At 42.2% G+C, this 17,687-nt stretch overlaps 2 protein-coding genes across 3 annotated transcripts; both read right to left on the bottom strand.

The window, feature by feature from the left end:
- Nucleotides 1-160: 160 nt before the first annotated feature.
- Nucleotides 161-11,667, bottom strand: LOC311150415 (RNA-binding protein 39-like). 2 transcript variants are annotated; one of them, XM_084187885.1, is made up of 16 exons: nucleotides 11,313-11,667; nucleotides 10,775-10,831; nucleotides 9,128-9,180; nucleotides 8,678-8,878; nucleotides 7,907-7,972; nucleotides 7,737-7,790; nucleotides 7,494-7,611; nucleotides 7,174-7,326; nucleotides 6,922-7,059; nucleotides 6,764-6,829; nucleotides 6,484-6,688; nucleotides 6,115-6,216; nucleotides 2,920-3,031; nucleotides 2,561-2,666; nucleotides 1,765-1,843; nucleotides 161-1,051 (listed from the first exon to the last, which is right to left on the bottom strand). In XM_084187885.1, exons 2-16 carry the CDS (start codon nucleotides 10,823-10,825, stop codon nucleotides 951-953), a joined length of 1,605 nt encoding a protein of 534 aa, XP_084044011.1. In that variant the 5' UTR covers nucleotides 10,826-10,831; nucleotides 11,313-11,667; the 3' UTR covers nucleotides 161-950. The 2 variants fall into 2 exon arrangements, with proteins under 2 accessions (XP_084044011.1, XP_084044012.1); XM_084187886.1 differs by lacking the exon at nucleotides 7,907-7,972 and having other exon boundaries at nucleotides 11,313-11,650.
- A 3,735-nt stretch (nucleotides 11,668-15,402) lies between these two features.
- Nucleotides 15,403-16,830, bottom strand: rh50 (Rh50-like protein; the record flags this gene model as incomplete). Its single annotated transcript, XM_084186705.1, has 1 exon — nucleotides 15,403-16,830. The coding sequence occupies one exon, from the start codon at nucleotides 16,828-16,830 to the stop codon at nucleotides 15,403-15,405; it is 1,428 nt and encodes a 475-aa protein (XP_084042831.1).
- Between the last annotated feature and the right edge of the window lie 857 nt (nucleotides 16,831-17,687).

The raw sequence follows: 17,687 nt of genomic DNA on the forward strand, positions 1-17,687 counted from the left end.
CTAAATGTATTGATTTCTCCATCAGTACCATATCCATGATGTAACTGTGGGTAGGAATAGAACGTTTACTTGTGAATTGATGAAGCTTTACTGTATATGAAAACAGTATAATTATAAAGCAGGACATGGAGTGTAAACACCAACTCAGAATAAGACCAGCTGTTGTAAACCAGGCTTTTATTACAAACACATTTCACATCCCCCTTCATTTCAGATGAAACAATCCAAGGTCAACAAGACAAAAATGCACATCACATTGACCCACCCAAATCACTTATTTTGATAGTAAATTTAAATCAAGAGTTTACAAAATCAAGTCTTGATTACAAAATGTTAAAAACTTAAAGTGGTCTCAAACACAATGAATACCTTGAAGGTGTTGACAAAAAAAATAGATCTGTTTTTGGGTGTTGATCATCGTTCTTTTCATTTAACACAACTGACAAAAACTTACTGGGCAAATTAACATTTCTAAAGCACAACTGAATGACTAAATGTACAATATGATAAGTGGTAATTGGATGAGGACAACAGAGCAAACTGCAATTAGAATCACAGGTTAATTAGGAGGTGGGGCTGTCCCCAAAATGGGTTGTTCTTTTGTGGTCAGCGTCAACTTAAAATCTACTTAGTACCCACTTCCCACTGTATAACATATCTGTAGAACAACTCCTTACCCTTTTCGCAATACAGGTTGAAACACACAATGTAATTTGCTCAAGTGCACCTTTTGAAATGTGCAGATACAGAACTCAAGCTCAGCCTGATGGCTGTCGGATTGAACAATAAAACAAATATCCTTCAAAACCTTTTGTATTTCTGAATGAAGATTGTGTGGACTGGTGCAGTATTTTGCTACTCTGGTAAATAAGTTCCCAACATATTAGCAAACATTATGTACATTCTTGAAGCCCACAGGCGTTGTGACATCTACTCCATGCATGGCAGACTTATCGCCGCGAAGGCATCAGTAGCTGGGTGGCCATTACTGAATCAGGGAAAAGGTTATGGTAGGTTGGGAGGGGTACGTACGCTGCAGTGATCATTTTACCTACGAAGAGAGAACAAAAAAACATTCCATCAGTACTTGTCTAATACATGAGCATTTTATTAACGTAGAAAGCCGAGAGTTCTAAAGAACACATTCTAGCTATGGGAAAAAAAATAAAAAAATCAGCAGCACAACTCACTGAAGCTTAACATCAAAGAAAGTACAGTATGAAGATAGGCTAAAACGGCTTCTCCAATAGAAATCCCCGATCACACTTGTAAGCGATGTCATGGCGACGTTGGCTAGCTAAGCTCATGCGTAGAAACAGAAATCGGGTCTAACGGTCGTCTCGTGCCGAACTGTGCATTTGCAGGCCTTCAAATCAAAGGCACTCCTTCGATATAAAAGTAGTTTTTGACTGAAATCAAAATGTTAGTTTGTCACTTTCACAAGGTTGGAGTAAAAACATGTTCAACTACTTAAGACATTGGCTCGAATCTAGGTTGTGCCTTCAGATTGATTAATTAACAACTAAGAAAGAATTCTTCACTTCTCTCTGACTTCTCTAACCCCAAACCCTGGCCTGTTTGGCAAGCGTTCCCACAAGTCTTGCTATGTTGCGCCTCTGGGTTTAGAAACTCTGTGCTAACATGGTACCATTTCATTTAGGTTACTTCCCATTATCCCATGCCACAAACATAACTGATATAAATGTAATGCATGTAAATATCAAAGAATGACCCTATAGAATGCATTGGTACAAGGATACACACCTGCAAACCACCGTCCATGTAAGGCATTCACTGCAGCCATCGCTGTTGGGATAGTGGGGCATTTCACGTACACGTTGCCCTATCAGAGAAAGGAAGCGGTAAGGGCAATAAGACAACTATCGATCTGCAACATTGCCCAAGTACCTCAAATACACGGAGTTGAGCGCAGACAAGTTTTTTTAATGAACCTACGACTTGTAAAATGTAAATTCTTAAACCCTTACCGTGTACCCATGCTTGTCCTCGGTTGTTCCGTGCCTTCCTTTGTTTGCTGAAATCAAATACAACTACTGACTGTTTCCTCATTGCTGTTGCTCTAAAATGGCAATTCAGTGTGAATGCGCATGTGCCAATTTAATCTCAACAAGGAAACAGTCAGTGGTTGTACTTGATTAACATTTTATTAAAAAGTATGGATTTCAGTAAACAAAGAAAGGCACGCAACAGAGGACAAACATAGGTACAAGGGTTTAAGAATTAACATTTTGTAATATCGACTGCATAGCGACTTGGAGTCAGAGGTTCATACAAAAAAAAAAAAAACTATAGTCTGCGCTAAACTCAGTGGATGAAATCATCGTGGAGTTGAGGTACTTGGCAATCTGCAACATACTATTTGATGGACGAAAGGGTATAATTGATCAAGAAATTAACATGTAACATTCTAAAAAATGTACCATTATATAAAACATGCAGAAATGGTGAATGATTTTTATAATTTCTTTGCAAAGTGCGCAATTTGCTGGACCACTAGAACTATCCACCTCTATAAAGTGCATTTAAAAAAGGGTCTTACCTGAGGGGAGTTCTTGTCGACGTATATATGGACAATTCCACCGTGTTTGTTACACTCCTCCATGACGTCATCTTGAATCTCAACGTCCCAGCCAGGCTCACTTTCCCTGGAAAAGAGGCAGGTCATTTCAACCCCTAATGACTCATCTAACCTAACCCAGCTTCATGAATTGAAAAGTTAAGCCTTTTTTGCCTCCCAGAAAAAAAGCCATATAAATGAGTTGACAGTTATTCAGTATCTTCCCAATTGTACCCTAATCTTACATTTGGTGGTGCATTTGTGAACCTAGTTCAGTGAATCAAAGCTCTAAACAATGCTTCCTGTCATCATGAAATGAAAAGGGGAAAGTAGTGTTTTACGACTGTGGGCTGAACATGTTGGACAGCTGTAGGCAGTGTGTAGCCAGTGGTTGAGTTGGGAGGTTCATGGCCTGGTTCATGCTTGTACCCAGGTTCATCGCAGGGGTGGCAGCTGTAAAAGGAGATGACAGCATCATTAACAGAGGTCCTTCTCACCAGGGGGGGTCAAGTGCAGTTGAATTCCTGTCTTTTGAACTGACCATCAGTTCCTGAATGGACTGTAATTTCAATGAAATGAATTGACCCCAACGCTGCCTCTAACTGAGAACATCAGGTTGACTTAATAATTTGGATTCCCTACCCCCTTTAACAAGCAATCAATTAATACATGTAAAAGTACACGACTGGTCTTTCCTCCGTGTTGTTTCAATGCACTTTTGGACAAAATGTAGTTACAAGAAAACCAGAGAAGATGTATACAGAGAGCTTGAGAATCTTATTTGGCTTTAACAAAAAAAAAGCATTTATATGCATACTGTGAATTTGGTATGCATGAGAGCAATGATTTCAGACCACAACCAGAAAAAAGAACCATGGGAGATTCTGCTCTGGTTTGAAACATGAGAACTTGAAAGGATTTATTTTAGATGAGCATTAAATTGTGTGCAGATTTGAGAAGTTGTGCACTTCAATCTTTTACATTCACCTTCAGAGGGTGGGTTCGGCCTGGCTTGTATGTCTAAAAGATTAGAAGAAGAGAAATTAAAGACTCGCACTTCAGCCGGAAAGGGGAAATTATTTAGGTTTTGAGGATGGAAAGATGCACAATGGATGAAGAGCTTAGCCAAGACCATTGACTTACTACACTGCAGTGCACATCAAACCATTAGACCTAGTTGCTACAGGTGGACATCCATAGCATAAGGCAAACAACGTGAGAGAAGCAAAGGTTAACATTTTAGTGTTGCATAGCAAGTTTGAAGTGTCCATTCACCTAGTAAGACAAACTGCTGGCTTTGGCAAGTCAAAACAACAAACAGGTTGACTTAAACGGTGCTAACTCATTCTAGGTTTCCCACCAGTTGCCTATGATATTCAATGTACTCTTTTCACGCAGTGCCATCGTGAGGGAAGAAAACAGCTTTTAGATAGACATCTCAGAGACGTACTCTTTCACCAAAAGCTGACAACATCATGGCAGGTTGTTGTAGGGATGTGGTCAGAAGTGATGAACATACCTCATAATGAGTGTTGGTGGCAATGCCAGATTGGCCTTTAGTGTTTACGTGTGGATCCATTAGATACAGTGCCTTCGGAAAGTGTTCAGACCCCTTGACTTTTTCCACATTTTGTTACATTACAGCCTTATTCTAAAATGGATTAAATACTTTATCCCCCTCAGCAATCTACACAAAATACCCCATAACGGCGAAGCGAAAACAGGGCGAGAAAAATTGCTAACGTATTAAAATAAAAATTCTGAAATACCTTATTTACATAAGTATTTAGACCCTTTTCTATGAGATTCAATTTATCTCAGGTGCATCCTGTTTCCATTGATCATCCTTGAGATGTTTCTACAACTTGATTGGAGTCCAACTGTGGTAAATTAAATTGCTTGGACATGATTTGGAAAGGCACACACCTGTCTATATAAGGTCCCACAGTTGACAGTGCATATCAGAGCAAAAACCAAGCCATGAGGTCGAAGGAATTGTCCATAGAGCTCCGAGACATGATTGTGTCGAGGCACAGATCTGGGGAAGGGTACCAAAAAGATTCTGCAGCATTGAAGGTCCCCGAGAACATAGTGGCCTCCATCATTGTTAAATGGAAGAAGTTTGGAACCACCAAGACTCTTCCTAGAGCTGGCCGCCTTGCCAAACTGAGCAATCAGGGGAGAAGGGCCTTGGTCAGCACTCCACCAATCAGGCCTTTATGGTAGAGTGGCCAGACGGAAGCTACTCCTCAGTAAAAGGCTTGGAGTTTGCCAAAAGGCACCAAAAGACTCTCAAGACCATGAGAAACAAGATTCTCTGGTCTGATGAAACAGATTGAACTCTTTGGCCTGAATGCCAAGCGTCACATCTGGAGGAAACCTGGCACCATCCCTACGGTGAAGCATTGTGGTGGCAGCATTATGCTGTGGGGATGTTTTTCAGCGGCAGGGACTGGGAGACTAGTCAGGATCGAGGCAAAGATGAACGGGGCAATGTACAGAGAGATCCTTGATGAAAACCTGCTCCAGAGTGCTCAGGACCTCAGACTGGGGCAAAGGTTCACCTTCCAACAGGACAACAACCCTAAGCACACAGCCAAGACAACGCAGGAGTGGCTTCGGAACCAGTCTCCGAATGTCCTTGAGTGGCCCAGCCAGAGCCCAGACTTGAACCCGATCGAACATTTCTGCAGAGACCTGAAAATAGCTGTGCAGCAACGCTCCCCATCCAACCTGACAGAGCTTGAGAGGTTCTGCAGAGAGGAATGGGAAAAACTCCCCAAATACAGTGGTGCCAAGCTTGTAGCGTCATACCCAAGAAGACTCGAGGCTGTAATTGCTGCCAAAAGTGCTTCAATAAAGTACTGAGTAAAAGGTCTGAATACTTATGTAAATGTGATACTTTTTTTTATAGATTTGCACAAATTTCTAAAACCTGTTTTTGCTTTGTCATTTTTGACTAGTGTGTATAGATTGATGTTTTTTTTATTATATAAAATTTTAGAATAAGGTTGTAATGTGACAAAATTTAGAAAAAGTCAAGGGGTCTGAATACTTTCCAAATGCACTGTAAATGTGGAAGAGATCATTAAAATATAAATTATAGTGAGAAAAGATGAGAAGTCTTATGGTGGTACATTTGAGATTATCAAATACTGGTGGTCACAGATACATTTCATTTGAACCCACGTTGTCTGCAAATCATTTGAACCCACGTAGTCTCCAGATCATTTTAACCCTCTTTGCATTGTTCACTAGAAATCATCCTGCCACAGCAGGTCTGACAGCTCTCGTTTGCTATGTACCTCTAGAATGAGTTTTATGATTAACAGCCAAAGTAAACTTAGTGGTGAATTTCACATTTGAATGAGGTACTCCACTTCCAAAGCTTAAACTTCAAATGCAAAATCACAGGTTTTGAACGTTTCTCCTTTGAGGAGAGGCAAGTCTGCAGTGTCTTAAGATGAGGCCGGTGAGTAGTTCATTCCACAATATGTAGTATGATATGTTACATACAGTATAGATAATGTGCCTACCTGTACCAGCTGCCATGTTGCTGAAGTGGATTGAAGAGGAGTGCATGGAACCACTCATCTGTAGAGCCTGCTGTGCAGCTGGAGGGATCTGAAGACCAGTACCTGAGGGAAACAAACTATTCATTAGCATCAAGTCTGTTCAATGCTATTTAAAACAACTTGAGCACACATACTGGAGTGACTATAGAAGTCAACTGGGGTAACAACACCTTGGTTGACAAAATAGGTTTTACATTTCAGCAAAACAGGTGGAGATATCGAATGCTAAGCTCAACTTTTACTAACGGCTGACAAATAAATCGAATGCCAATTTTGAGCACAAAAAAATACCAAACTACATTCACTCAAAAACATCAGCTAATATCTCACCCTCTGCCAGCCGGGCCATGAGCTGCAGGCGCCCGGTGGTGCCCAGGTCGATGCCCGTCCTCTCCAGCTCATCGTTGTCCAGGAAGGAGCTGGCAGTGGAGGAATCGGTACGTTCCGTCACATTACCAACCTTCATGGGCCGTCCGGCCAGCTCAAAGCCATTCAGCTGCTCCAGGGCCTTCTTAGCACACTCAGCATCTGCAAACTACAATAACACAGTCATCCAGTCTGAATCAGCTAAATAAAATGGCACACCAATCTTTTGGAGTCAGGAACTTACTGAGATGAAACCATATCCTTTGGATCGTGCAGTTTCACTGTCCATCATAAGTTGTATGCTCTCAATCTGTTTAGGAAAACAACATCCAGTTAGATACAAGAGAGTTAGTGGAAAATTGAGGTTAACATACTTGACAAGTAATGGTGTTTCCTCGTTACCCTTCCGAAAGGCTCGAAGATGCCTCGCAGCATGTCCTCTGTGATATTGAAGTGCAGAGAGCCCACATACAGCCGCATGGGGCCAGCATTACCCTTCTGAAGGTTGTTGGCCATTGCTGCTGCTCTGTTCTTCTCAGCCTGCACACACATACAAAAATTGTGAATATATGCCATCTGCCAAGTTAGTGTTGAAAGGTGACATCACATTTACTAATTTCATCAATTCTAAAATGTTATGGTTAAATCAACTACCTGAGAGGCCTGGACAATGATGGGCACTCCTAGAAGTCTCTGTCCAGTCAAGCCAATGGCCAGCGGGACTGAATTCGCCTCCAGAAACTCAATGTAGGCGATGCCCTTTGACCTCCTTGAGTTTCTGTCAGAGATCATCCTCACGTCTCTCACCTACAGGGGACAAAATAGCAATAGTGTGTCAAGAGTGAGCACCTTCCTATTGACCATTAGCTAAATACAGTGTCAAAATAAATGTTGATGTTGACATATTTCATGCTTCAAAGAGATAATGCAATCTACTTTTAAATGCTCTGAGTTTGTAAACTGCGAATACTGACTTTCCCCACAGCTGAGAAGAAGTCCTCTAGATCTCTTGGTCTGATTCTGGCTGCCAGCTGCATACAGAACACAGTACGGGCATCCCTCTCCTCTGGGGTCAGGTTGTCAATTGGTTGCCTTGAAAAAGAAAGCAAAAAACAGTTTAACAGATATTTTTTGATGGATGGTGAGCAAAGATTCCAGTTCACAAAACTGATCTGAAACCACAATAGCTAACTAGACAATCCGGCTGTGTATCTCACCTTATTGGACTCTTGTCTTTCTTGAAGGGACTACGACTTCTTGAGCGTCTCCGACTGAAAAAAGTAACAATCAAAAGAGTTTCTTCTAACCCAGACTTTACATATATATTTTAATGACAAGACAGCCAACCACCAACACGTCATATCACAAAGAATTTAATCATAAAAACCTTAGTTTGTTGGCATGTGGTGGGCCAATCTTCCCTCCCGGACCACCGTTAAATTTCGGCCCCAAACTAGGGGTGTAAAACAAGTTTCAGCTCAGTATGTATGCCTACTACTGATGAAGTACCCTGATGAAGGTTATATGCCAAACTGTGTTGGTTTTTAATAATAGATAAGTATTATTATATTCCACTTCCAATGACCTCAAATGAGTAGCTTAATATGCCTAACACTACAATTCATGCCTGTGTGTTTGCCAGTAAGGTTCAGGAACACTGACTATCAGTGGAGGAAATGTCTCCAGCTGCATAGTAGGAGTGATTAACACTTTCTCATTCATAAAGGCGACAGTCAAAATGGGCACTACAACAGCCTCCCCCCACCTCACCCCATTTGGGCCTACTTTCTGTGTACTCTACTTCTCTTGAACCACAAAGGCTAATCAGCCCAGTCACATGCCACTCAGCTGAAAGAGGAAGTAAGAAAACAGAGAGTAGTAAACAGGGGGTTGACCTGTGGACAAAACCTAGGGCTACAGCATTAGTTATCCACCTCATGCGTGAACTTCCACATAGAAGTCAACAACCATACCCTAAGAAAATGTACCACCTCCAACCACTGTCAAATACAAAATCCTGTTTCATTTCATCATCAACATTTCAGCTACCAGCTTTCAAGGTGGGAAAAATAAATGACCTACAATGAGGAGATAAAGCAGACTATTCCAAACAATTTTTATATAAGGGACGCCAAAAATGGAAGACCTCTATACGTACAAGGGGCTGCGGTGTCCTCTGTAGCGCCCGGCGCGTTCCCTGCTATGGGAGCCACTGCGGCGGCGCTCCTTACTGCGGCTGCGGTTCTTATCCCGACTCTTGCTCCTCTTCCGGTCCCGGCTCTTCTTCCGGTCTTTGCTCTTGCTTCTGCGCTTGTCAGAGCTTGGGCTCCTACTACTCCTGCTGTGGCTCCTCTTTTTCCTGGAACACAAGTTGAGATTGTCAGAGTGCAAGTCACGGAATCACAGAATACAATTGTTAACGGATACTTGAGACAACATCTTCTGTCCATTACTGATGCAGTTTTGTAAAGGTTACATGATTAAAACCCGACTAGAACCGTAGATAGCTAACTGACCAGAAAAACCCGACTAGAACCGTAGATAGCTAACTGACCAGATAATGTGAAGATGGTTTAGCAAATAGCCTAAGTTTAAAATCAGTACTTACTTCTTACTACTGCGCTCCTCATGTCCGTTAGCGCTAGAGGACTTGATCTCATCCTAAGCAGGGTCGATAGAAGAACATCATGAGGACGTAGAGGAAACATTGCAAGTCGTCAGGGGTAAGGGGAGGGAACAAGAAAATACAGAATATATTCATTTAGTAAAAATACTGTTAACATTACTGATATGTTTGGAGAAGTATCTAAGGGGGTTCATCTACAGCCCCTGTAGAGTTCCACCCCCATCCCTCCCCCCACTGTTATAAATACATATTGTACAGTACTCAATCCAACCAAAAGTCAAGGTATATGGGGAAGGTATCTAACATTTTGGCATGCTACAGTAAGCCATGGTAACAGTTTGGTCATCTCAACCCCACCCGCTTTGTCGTACCAATACCACTATCTGTTCCTAAGCCCACTGAGGCCATGCTTGGCCCACAGCCACTAAAAGAGATCCTGTGGTTGGTGCCAGTCCAGTGATCTTCACCCATTTTCCTTCTTGGAATGTAAGAGTTCGATGCCACCTCTGTCACACATCTCGCCCTGAAGCAAACAGGGATTCACACTGCTTAGTAATATGGACTCCCAAGAAAAACTGAAAAGAAAAAATCCACTAGTTCAGCCTCATGTTAAATGTCCTATGTTTGTTCTTTTAGTGCCAGCTGAATGGAGGTGATCCATTTAGGCTTGTATTTCATGAGGGGAAAACTATTCTTATTGGTGAAATCATTAACTAAATGTATCATGGAAATGAAATCTTGAAATGAACATCTTACAAATAAATTGTAGTAAGAAAATAAACTTGGAATATTACTGGTGTTAAAAGGCATGCAAAGTCAAGATGCTGATTTACGAATCGGAAACCATCAATAGACTTGGGCAGGGAGACAGTATTCATATTTCAAAGTTATCAATAGCTTACTCTGTTGACCTTGGCAAAATCATGACTACACATTTAAGCCATATCAATGATTTGTAAAACAAAGTATACTATAGATTAAGTAGACTAATCTACTAAAAGACAAATGTAAGGGTAAAAGAAGTACTAATACATGTAAGGCCTATTTGAGGTCCGACTTACTTGACAACGATGGATAGCAAATGTCAATGCATATCAATAGAATATGTGCCAGAACTACTGGTATCACGTCAATCTAACTAACAGGTGTAAACATGGTGGAACAATGCCTTTAGTTACCATGTCAACAGAAATGTTAAATACTGTCTCCTTTGCATGTGAGGTAAAATGCGCTGATTATCATCCATTTGCATTCACCTTGTTGCAACCGAACAGGTGATAGGATGTTCTAAGATGAGGCTCTTTTTGTCCTAGGGGGATCACAGTACATCAATACATTGCGCAATTACTACCTTACTTTTTTTCACAGTTCACACTGGAATCAAAGGTGAATTCATGGGAGTAGAGGTGAGATATCATTAGGCAAGTCTACAAAGAAAGATAGATGGGCGTTTATTCAGAATTTTGGATTATGTCTGACTGCATCACACACCACATTCATACATTTTGAGAGGCACACATTTAACTATCAATAATGGCTAACGTATACATCTCTGAGCAGCAAGATGATACAAGATCAGCAAATTGTGAATGCACAAAAAAAACATACAAGCCTGGCAATTCTACCCACCTTTCTGTATGGAGCCTCTAGCATAGCCTCAATGTCAAAATCGTCTGCCATGGTCTCCTGCCATAGAAAACAAGACACAATCAACTCAACTTTAGTCATGAGAGAAAAACAAGACATTTATGAAGAATTTGTCAGGTCTACTGCTGCCACAGAATAACGTTAATTAGCAATCTAGTACTAACTAGTTAACTAATGTTACCTAGTTAGCCAAACTGATAGTTAGTTACCAGTAGTTAGTTGATTGTTCTCGAACAATATAACTACATTTTAGCTGGGCAGCTAGCTAGCAAAATAGTTCCCAGCTGACACAGACCGTCAGCCATGGTACATTCCAATGCCTTTGACAAACACTCCTACACTGTAGGCTACAGCTTCCAGCTAGCTAATGTTAGCTAGACTAGTTATAGCTATCTAACTACAGTAGCTGACTAAGAACCATAGCGAAGGCATTTAGCTAGTAAGATGTTTACTAGTTACGTAACTAGCGTTAGTTTCCTACTATCTGAGGAAGATGTTGATATGTGTAATGGTAATTTACCGCGGGGATTTGTCCCACCGTCCCGTCTGCTTCTTCTGTGACCAGAAAAGGAATAGCTAGCTAGCAAGCTAACCAACCAGCCAGTGCGCTAACTAACGTTACCTACTAAAATAGGCCCAATTTGACCTCGGATTCGCCTGCTGCTGTTCCTTCCAACAACAGATTCAAAATAAACGCTCCCTAAAATGGTATTTCTGGACTACGTATTACCCAACGAAATTATTAGTAACAGTCCGTAAAGTATTTAGCTTTATATTAGTTATCTTTCCCCTTCTTAGCGTTTGAAGTTGTTTTACAAAACAACTTCCTTTGCCTCTCTAAAATGGCGCTCTGCACTCAACACTCGAGGAAGGGGGGGGTTGTTTGTCCTAGCTATCTAGAAAAGCTACTCCACCGCCTCTCTCTGCTCAATATGGTACTTTATCGCCACCTACTGGATGATTTGATAAATTCACACAAAATGTGAAAAACAAATGCCTCCTAGGACTGCATTACCTCCCCTGCACATACGTGATCATAAACTAGAGCTATGTAGCCAACTTGTTATTTATTTATTTTTGGTGAAAAACATAACATGTACTGATGTGTCTGGCTCTTTACGACTGTAATTTGGCTGTAGAATAACAACCTCTTTCAATTTTCAAACACTTGTTTGATGTCAGGAAATAAATTCACAAGATCTGGAGAATTTCCTAACCAGGAAAAACATTAGTCCCAAGTTACAGTTTTTCTCGATTGCTAAGACATTTCTTGAAAGCTGCTCTCCTTTTCTCTTAACTGTGAACACAAAACCCAATTTTCAAGCTACATTCACAAAACCTCAGACTCTTCTTGCAAAACCAAACTTTCACCTCAAAACAGTTCAATCTGTGCTCAAAACTGAACTATGTTGTCAAATCGTGCCCCGAGTCAATCAAAAATAAAAAACACTACTGAACAGTCACTAAACACTACGTAGAAAAATAGAAAACACAATGCTCAGGACATGAAGCTGGAGAAATAAATGTTTATTGTTCACTGTAGGCTAAATGCATGTTGCAAAACAAAAATAAACTGTGCATTTAGCACTTGTACAAAAAGACAAAACAGAAATCTTGTGCGTTTGCCACTTGTGTACAGTAAGCCCATGTAAAAATAAAGTACAAAAATATACAAATAAGTGCATTACTCAGCTACAGCATCATGTCTCCGTACTGGGTCACCCCACAGGACTTCATCCACATCACAGGCCACATTTTGTCTGGCCAGGCAACGGGGGAAAAAACCTCTGGCATGCCGTATCCAGGCTTGGCATGCCTCCACACCTATGTCACCACAGGCAAGTCCCATGGCTTGCAGGAGATTTACCCTGGTGTAAGGTTGGCGTTCATATACCTTCCACCGCCATGAGGAGAAGAATTCCTCAATGGGGTTTAGGAAAGGGGAGTACGGTGGAAGGCAAAGATTGATAAAACCTTGGTTCATATTGTACCACTCTCTAACCTGGAGGGCTCTGTGAAAACTCACATTGTCCCAAACAACAACATAGATGGGATGCTCATCCTGCTGCCCTAACAAAGCATCTCGCATGTGATTGAGGAAAATGAGGAGCTGGTGAGTGTTGTAGGGCCCCAGGTTGGCATGATGGTGGACAACCCCATGATTGCTGATGGCAGCACATAATGTGACATTGCCACCACGCTGCCCAGGAACACCAACAATGGCCCGATGGCCAATCACATTACGGCCTCTCCTTCTCCTTTTGGTGAGATTAAACCCAGCTTCATCCATGTAGATGTATTGATGGGGTCTTTCCATTGCATCCAGTTGAAAAACCCTCTGTAGAAATAGGCCACTACAGTAAATCACTACTTAGAGTAATCAACATTGAATGTGTCTGGATATATGCCAACCTGTACATACTGGAATCTTTGCTCTTTGACTCTGTCTGAGTTGCGATCAAAGGGCACTCTGTATAGCTGTTTCATGCGCAGTCTGTTGCGCTTGAGGACACGATCAACAGTAGAGAGGCTGACACTGTTGATACCCTCAAAATGTAAATGGTCCTCAATGATCTTCTGCTGAATTTCGCTCAGTTTAATGGCATTGTTCTCACGGACCATATCAACAATTAGGGTCTCTTGGTGTGGGGAGAACATACCTGTCCTCCCACCCCCATGTGGCAGTCTTTCAATTCTACAAAAAGAGAACATGGAGTTACAAAAAATATACATGGAATACTAGGCCTACAAACAGTTAGACCAACCCTCCATTACAATACTACAGTACATTGGTACAGTGATGTACTGAAACATATATTTACTTACAGTAAACTGTGGTACAGTATATAGTATGTCATACAGTAATTGCTGTCAACATTTACATACTGTACTATAATGTCAAAAAAAGGTAATTACCTGTTCTCTTCTCTAAATCTTCGGATTATGGTGGACACAGTGAATCTACTGATGTTTGGTTGTACCCTTTGTCCAGCCTCCCTCATGGTCATACCATGGACAAGAACATGGTCAATCACAGTAGCTCTGATTTCATCAGATATTACTGTTCTTTGTCTTCGCTGACCACCTCGACCTCCTCTCACACGAACTCTTCCTCTCAGATTTCTATCCATTGTAGGGCCTCACAAACCAGTGCTCTCTGAACTGGCTTACTGTATATGTTCCCTCACATCATTAGCCACAAGTGTGATCAATTTTGAGTTGTTGTGTTCAAGTGGTGACACCTGTGCTCTAATTGTGTTTGACTTTTGTCACCTGTGCTCACCATTATGCAGCACGGGTGCATCACAATGAAAATGTGTTGGCAAGTTATGTCTAAACAGGTGAAAAGTGCTTATGGTTTTGCCAAAAGAGTGATTGATTCAATCAGTGGGTTCAGGCAACTGAGCATTTGGTTCAGACAATAGGGTTTAGTGTTTTAGCAATTGAGAAAAACTGTAAGAATTTTTCACTCAAGGCCTCTCTGCATGCTATAGGGTCACCTTAGTGGTTGCGTAATAGCTTACTGAATGTTGGCCATCAGACTTTGCGACCCTTTAAGGAGCTGTAAAAGACCTTTCACCACTCCACTAAACATTATCTAAATCTGAGTATACGCAATAAAACATAGTGGAGGACCGCAGTAACAATGTAAAGAAAATAGTGGGATTGTAAAATGAGAGATATTTTATTAATAGAGTCATCAAATTAGTGTCAATATTCTGTATTATGTGAATGTGCATTGTATGAATGATATAATCATGTGGTTTTAGTGCCCACATCTGCAAATGTTTTGCTAACTGCTACATTTTATTTATTCTTAGGTAATACTCCAGAGTGGCGCAGTGGTCTAAGGCACTGCATCGCAGTGCTAGCTGTGCCACTAGAGATCCTGGTTCGAATTCAGGCTCTGTCGTAGCCGGCCGTGACCGGGAGACCCATGGGGCGGCGCACAATTGGCCCAGCGTCGTCCAGGGTAGGGGAGGGAATGGCCGGCAGGGATGTTGGTAGAGCATGGTGTTTGCAACGCCAGGGTTGTGGGTTCGATTCCCGAAGGGGGCCAGTATGAAAAATAAATACAAATATGTATGTACTCACTAACTGTAAGTCGCTCTGGATAAGAGTGTCTGCTAAATGACTAAAAATGTAAATGTAATTGTAATTTGACATAAAATTACCAATGTTGTATCACACTTGAAAACAAAAGCCCTCTGACCTCAATACATTTAACAGTCAGATGTGTGAGGCTACTGTAGTCAGTATGTCATTACATGAGATGAGACAATTGTACAAACCACAAAAAATAGACAAATGGATTTCATCAGGCAGCGAGACACAGACTTGCATACTATAACATCTTAAAATAAGTACAAAAGCAAACCCAAAGGTTAATTTGGTTACAAAACCTTTGTTTGTGTCCAACAAACCTCTCTTGTGTGGGATTGTAAATAATGGAAAAAGAAGTGCAAGAAAGAGAAATGGGCCACACAGTTCATTAACCATGAATGAGGATTTATTCTATTGTTAAACTGCATTATTATCGAATCATTTTTTTTTTTTTACCGTCATTCAGCATTAAACTTATTTATACAATTAAATGCAAAGCTAGCACCCTATGCGGCTGTCGAATCCTCAGTTTTGATTTGACCGTTTAGGGCCATCGAACAATCATAGTCGGGCGGAACGTTGAAAAACAGCTCATCATCAAAGCAGAGGTCATCTGAGGGTGATGCAAGATACGGCAGCTTCAACACAAAGCCTGTCAATACGCCCCCTAGTGCTGCCACTCCCATAGTGGAGAACACAGCTGCCACCTGGTAGAGGGCCTGTTCCCTGGCACTGCGCCCCAGACCTGGCTGCAGACCAGGGATCAACTCCCGGAGCTCCAGAAGCTTAGGATCTCCTTCCATAGGTGCCCTGTGGCTAAAGATCTCATACATACTGGGTCCATACACCTCTTCAGTGGCTGTCAGGATGGCACATAACCCTGCGGCACAGGATATGAGTCCTGTGAGGCCATGCAGGTTGTGGATACCACACTGGTCCTGGATCCGGAGGTGGCGGGCCAGGAAGGGGCTGAGGTATTTGTATCCCAGCATGCAGGCGGTGCAGCCCATCACACCCAGTGCGTACGCAGCCGCGGGGGAGATCATCATATCCACCGACGCCCCCACTGTCACCCCGCCCGCCAGGGTCACATTCTGGATGTCGGCCATTGTGATCTTGCCGTTCTTGTTGAGCATGGCGGAGAGAGCGAAGGCGGTGAGGGTGGAGGAGCTGAGGCCTATGAAGGTGTGCAGGATGGCCCTGTGCTGGTCGTCTCCCTTCAGGGTTAGAGCAGAGTTAAAGGAGGGCCAGAACACCCAGAGGAACAGGGTTCCCATAACTGACAGGATGTCTGACTGGTAGCTGGTGTTCTCCTTGGCGTGACCCTCGTTCAGACGTGGCCTGTACAGGACAAATGTTACACCCAGGCCGAAATAGCAGGCAAACAGGTGGATGAGGATGGATCCCCCTGCATCATTGATCCTCAGATACTTGATCACGGCCCATTCATTGACTGAGAACACTGGGACCTCCAGCAGGGCCATGACTAGGAGCTGCACTGGGCTGGTCTTTCCCAGGACGGCCCCGAAGGAAATGAGCACCACGGCACAGGCAAACTCAGCATTGATCAGGTTGATAACCCCCAGGTGGATCTTCCCAGCATGGCTGAACTGGAAGTAGCCCTGTACCAGGATGGCCCACTGGATGGCGAAGGTGGCCGTCAGGAAGTTGAATACCATCCCACTGAAGCCGTAGAGACGGAAGAAGGCCAGAAGGCAGCCGAATCCAATGAATATCATCACCTGAATGTCAGCAAAGTATGGGTAATCTCGGTACAGTGCGTTGTCCATGGGTTTGGTCTCATTGTTCTGCAGTTTAGCATTAGTATCGTTGTCATAGGTGACAAAGGCAGTGTAGAGGGCTAGGAGGAGAACCTCCAGAACCAGCACCAGGACAGGCAGTCTCACCCTCAGACTGGTGGAATGCTTTTTCATGCTGAGAGCTTTTTCAGACAAATGACCAGAATTGCTTTTCCCTGCCTTTATATCACCTCGCCCTCGATAAGAAAGGCCTAGAATATTGGTGGAGTTTCCACTAAGACTGATGTGCCTAGACCACACCCCCTTTGTAGAGCAACATTGCTACTTGTACTTTGGCCTGTACAATAAACCATCTCCCAGGCATTGTTGGGAAAGCTACTCTGAAATATAAGTTACTTCACACTGGAAGAAGTTGAGTTACATAATGCTACCCTGAAGATAATTACAGTTTGTTTAACTAGTTACTCTAAAAAAGCAGTTTACTATATCAAAACTACCTTGTCAAAACTACCTTGTGAAAAAAGTTAAAAAACATGACCGCAATAACATCACTCTGGAGTTTTAACAGTTTTTTAAAACAGTTTTAACAGTGTAGTGAGATCCGTGTGACAGCCAGAGCGAGAATGTGTCGGCTTAGCACGGCGGTCATTAACTACTGAAAATACTATCAACATTTGAATTTAGTTAAACTGCCACCAAGCTACTGCAAAATGTAGTTGAATTGCATGTAGTGGAACTACTCCCTAACACTGCTCCCAGTCAGCATCTGTTTCGCAATTTTACAATGCAACCTTCAATAAAATTATATAATATCATGAGAACAGACGGTATACACCTGACTACAGGATGATCGTTGTAAATGAGTGTGTCACAGGTGTGACGAATGCCCTTGATTACTGTGCATGCTTCAGCCAATGCGCTCCTAATTGAGTGCTTGCTAATTGATTCATTAATTGAGAACTGTGATTGGCTCCTTGTTTCGGTCGTTTGAGGTGTGGCTGTGTTTGGGAGGGAAGCTGCGGTTTTGTTAT

The sequence above is a fragment of the Coregonus lavaretus genome, assembly GCF_964263955.1.
Source record: "Coregonus lavaretus genome assembly, chromosome: 22".
In the NCBI taxonomy this organism is placed as follows: Eukaryota; Metazoa; Chordata; class Actinopteri; order Salmoniformes; family Salmonidae; genus Coregonus; species Coregonus lavaretus.